The following is a 3,916-nucleotide window of genomic DNA, read 5'->3' as shown; positions in this document are numbered from 1 at the left end:
AAAACATCCTGTGGAAAGTCAAGGTGCTGCCAGCGGCTGAGCTCAGGTAACGTGTGGAGAGGCCCTAGGTCTGATCAAACTCTAATAGAACAGGCTACAGTTTCAACAGCCAACCTATTTAGTACTGTAATCCTATCGCAGGCTACACGGGTCCCAACACCTCAGGTCTCTTGAGATGACTGAAGGATGCTCCTGCGTGTGTCCTGTGCGCGTCTGAGCAGCAGCAACCCCCCCCTGCGCCGCCGCTCCGTGCGCACTGTGGAGCCGAGGATGAAGACGCACAACATCAGGACCCTCTCTCTCATCCTCTCCATCGTTTGCTACCTGCTGGTGGGAGCCGCGGTCTTCAACGCGCTGGAGTCTGAGAGTGAGGGTGACAGGAGAAGGGTCCTGGAGCAGAGGCTGGGCGAGCTGAAGAGAAAGTACGGCTTCACCGAGCGCGACTACCGGCAGATGGAGAGGGTGGTGCTGCTGGCAGAGCCGCACCGAGCCGGCAGGCAGTGGAGGTTCACCGGCTCGTTTTACTTTGCCGTCACTGTCATCACCACGATAGGCAAGTACAACAACAGACCGCGATATTCCGTGCGTGTTTGTCAAACACACGACAGGCGGCATGTCTTCCCGCGTGTCTGTGCGCGTGTGCCGAGGCGCTCTTTCACGTTTAACGCGGAGCCCAGTCATTGGACCCCTGGTTAGAGGGGCCACAACGAAGAGGTGTGTGTGTGTGGAAGTTCGTGTTTGACATGATTTACCGCTGAACAGCAGCTTATGCACGTTAAACAACTCACCTGCATTAAAGGGACAGTCCACCAAACTGATTTGTTTTCATTGTGACACATTAAAACACCCGAAGGTTTGAAGAGTGGCTGTAAAAAGTTTGTCTTCTTCACAGAGAACAAAGTCTGTGCTCAGTTTGGATTCACACAAACATTGACTCCAGTGAGATTATTAAACAGTATAAACAGGAAGAACACTACTTCCTCATTAACAAGTTGATTAAACGTGTGAACTGCTTCATATCACATTGCAACTTTCTCTGACTTGACAGAATGATGTTAAATCTAGATGAAGCACTATTTTGTGATTAACTGTTGTGTATAGCATGAGAGTTGTGTTACAGTGCAGGGCTGCAGGAGGACTTCAACATTTCTGTGACTTCTCAGATGTTTAGTGAAAACAAAAGATTCAAATTGACCACAGTCCCTACATGTCCTCCACAGAAGATGAAACTAGTCTTTTATTTCAACTTCATAGTGACAAATGTCTGACACTAAGGAGTTTTATTCCTTTATCACTTTAGATGTTCATATTTAGGTTTTGCAGAATGCAGAATATACCTGTGATTACAATTTGTGGACATGCAAAACAACAGCAACTGAAATGCTTATTTCCCCCCCGAAATCAACTAAATTGGAACTGTCAACAACAGTTTAAAACAAATTCAATGGAACGCGTGTGCAGTCACCTTTTTCATGTAAAGTCTCCTTCTGTCAGTTATTGTTGACAATATGTATAAGGAGCATAAGTGATACGACAGAATCAGGACAGGCCACTTCGCCAGTGAAAGTAAAATTGAAGGCTGAAGGAAATATTTATGTTTCGCTCTTTTTCCTCCAGAAGTTCATGGTCAGTTATTAAACCCTCTCCACACCCGTGGTCCACCCACATGGTGTTCTCACTTATTTATCTGAGTAGATCTTGTCTGAGGACTGTGTGTACAGACTCTGCGTGATTGATATCTGCTGCACTCTTCTTTGGTTTGTTGTATCTCTCAAGGACGAATCTCATAACCATGCAGTAGAAATGGATTGTGGATGAAACAAGCGTACGAGGGCTGGTAGAGGTCACACTGTATTCCTACAATTTGGTGACCTCAATCACTACTGTCTCACGTCAGAGGTTTGCTCAGCCAGATTAAGTGTCAACAGTTCGTAACATGAAGAGGCTGTACTGTGATTATGTTACAGCTGAGTAGTGTAATGTACATGATAAATACAGATACCTTTTCATGTCTGTAGGTTAGATTGGTTTCCTTTTAAGATGCACCAGAGTAATTTAACCTGTAGGTAGCAGAGGAAAATGTACGTGTATGACGTCTCCTCACCAGCTGGTTGTTATCTTTAGCCAGAGAGCATATTGTGGTTTAACTGGAACCTTTTTCTCTAAAGATGAATTAAATAGCTCTATAGAGCTGCAGAGTTTTGTGATTATTCTTAAAGACTTTGTCACAATGAGCTGTTTCACATTTAACTCGCACGAATCACATGATAGATTTTTGCACATGTAACCACATAAAAAGTTAAAATACCCATCATATAGTCAGCTGACTGTATAACTCATAATTTAGTGTTTGACCCTTTAAAGGCTTGAGCTTCAGCGTGGGCCTGCACTAGATAGAGAGCATCTTAGCCTTGATTAAACCATTAATATATCCAGTGTACTTGACTGTGACCTGCAATATACTGTGACTTTGTAGGTTACGGCCACGTTGCTCCTCAAACTGATGCTGGCAAGGCCTTCTGTATGTTTTACGCAGTCTTGGGCATTCCCCTGACGCTGGTCATGTTCCAGAGTCTGGGCGAGAGGATCAACACGTTTGTCCGCTACCTCCTGCGAAGAGCCAAGCAGGGTCTGGGCCTGCGGAAGGTGGAGGTGTCCATGGGGAACATGGTGCTGGTGGGTCTGCTGTCTTGCATGAGCACTCTGTGTATCGGAGCCGTGGCCTTCTCCCACTTTGAGGACTGGACCTTCTTCAATGCCTATTACTACTGCTTCATCACGCTCACCACCATCGGCTTTGGGGATTTTGTGGCCCTGCAGAAGAGAGATGCGCTGCAGAAGCGGCCCCCCTATGTGGCTTTTAGCTTTATGTACATTTTGGTTGGGCTGACAGTGATTGGAGCTTTTCTCAACCTGGTTGTCCTGAGGTTCCTCACTGTGAGCTCAGATGAGCCTGATGTGAGGCCTGACACAGGGGGAGAGGAGCACGGACCACAGCCCAAAGACGTACAGGAGGAGAGGGAGGTGTCGGACTCTGAGGGAGAAACTGCTAAGGGGAGATACAAGGACAGGAGAGACGGACACAGCAGCCGCTGCAACCTGAGCCTGCCCATGGAGGGGGGCACCAGCTGTACGAACCTCCTCCCTTCTCCTGCAGAGGATCATGGACTTGTAACATCTGAACAGAGACAGGACTCAGAGCTCCCTGAACCCAGCAGACTCAGAGCCTTGTTCTCCTGCGTCTGCTGTGACATTCACGATAGCCCCCCTCCATCTCACTGCGACCAGGAGCGGGGCCACAGCAACCCTGTCTTCTACGACTCCATCTCCTACCGGGTGGACCGGGCCTCGTGCAGCTCCTGCACCCTGTCTGCACAGGCCTCCCCGAGTAGCGTAGCGCTCTGCCTGGGCAGGAACAATCTTCCCACCAGGAGGAAGTCGTTCTGACTCTGTGAGCTCTTAGATGCCTTTTTGAATGTTTTCTCCTCCTGGCAGAACAGATTGAACACGCTGGTTTTCTGCTTGGTGGAACAATTTGCCCTGTCACAGTCATCATGAATGTAGCATTATTTACTATCAGATAATATGTAACATATCGGAAAAAACATATACAGTCTATAATGTATATTTTTTTACATTAAAGATTACTTCTGAAATAAAATGTGTAAAATCATTTTAAGTATGTGATATATAATTGAATGTGATATTTTCATTATAACTGTCCTCATAAAAAGCCATGTAAAAAGTTTTTCTTTTTGTAGAAAGTGTGATCAGCTACTGGAAAATAAGGAATATTTTAGGTGACAGGTGTCTGACTTCCCATTGTGTTGTCACCTGTGACCTTCAGTTATTTCCAGTCAGTAATCATAGCCGTCTTCTAATAAGAACCTACACTTGGGCGCTCTGGCTGGTTTCC

The 3,916-nt window shown here is 46.4% G+C and overlaps 1 protein-coding gene across 1 annotated transcript; it reads left to right on the top strand.

Annotated features, from left to right (window-relative positions):
* Positions 1-264: 264 nt before the first annotated feature.
* On the top strand, positions 265-3,679 carry LOC118103400 (potassium channel subfamily K member 15-like). The gene is made up of 2 exons (XM_035150308.1): positions 265-553; positions 2,477-3,679. The coding sequence occupies exons 1-2, from the start codon at positions 271-273 to the stop codon at positions 3,445-3,447; spliced, it is 1,254 nt and encodes a 417-aa protein (XP_035006199.1). The 5' UTR covers positions 265-270; the 3' UTR covers positions 3,448-3,679.
* The last annotated feature ends 237 nt before the right edge of the window (positions 3,680-3,916 follow it).

Source organism: Hippoglossus stenolepis, chromosome 3 (genome assembly GCF_022539355.2).
Source record: "Hippoglossus stenolepis isolate QCI-W04-F060 chromosome 3, HSTE1.2, whole genome shotgun sequence".
Classification (NCBI taxonomy): domain Eukaryota; kingdom Metazoa; phylum Chordata; class Actinopteri; order Pleuronectiformes; family Pleuronectidae; genus Hippoglossus; species Hippoglossus stenolepis.
The sequence above is the reverse complement of the archived record's forward strand: the minus strand, read 5'-3'. Positions and strand labels throughout refer to the sequence as shown.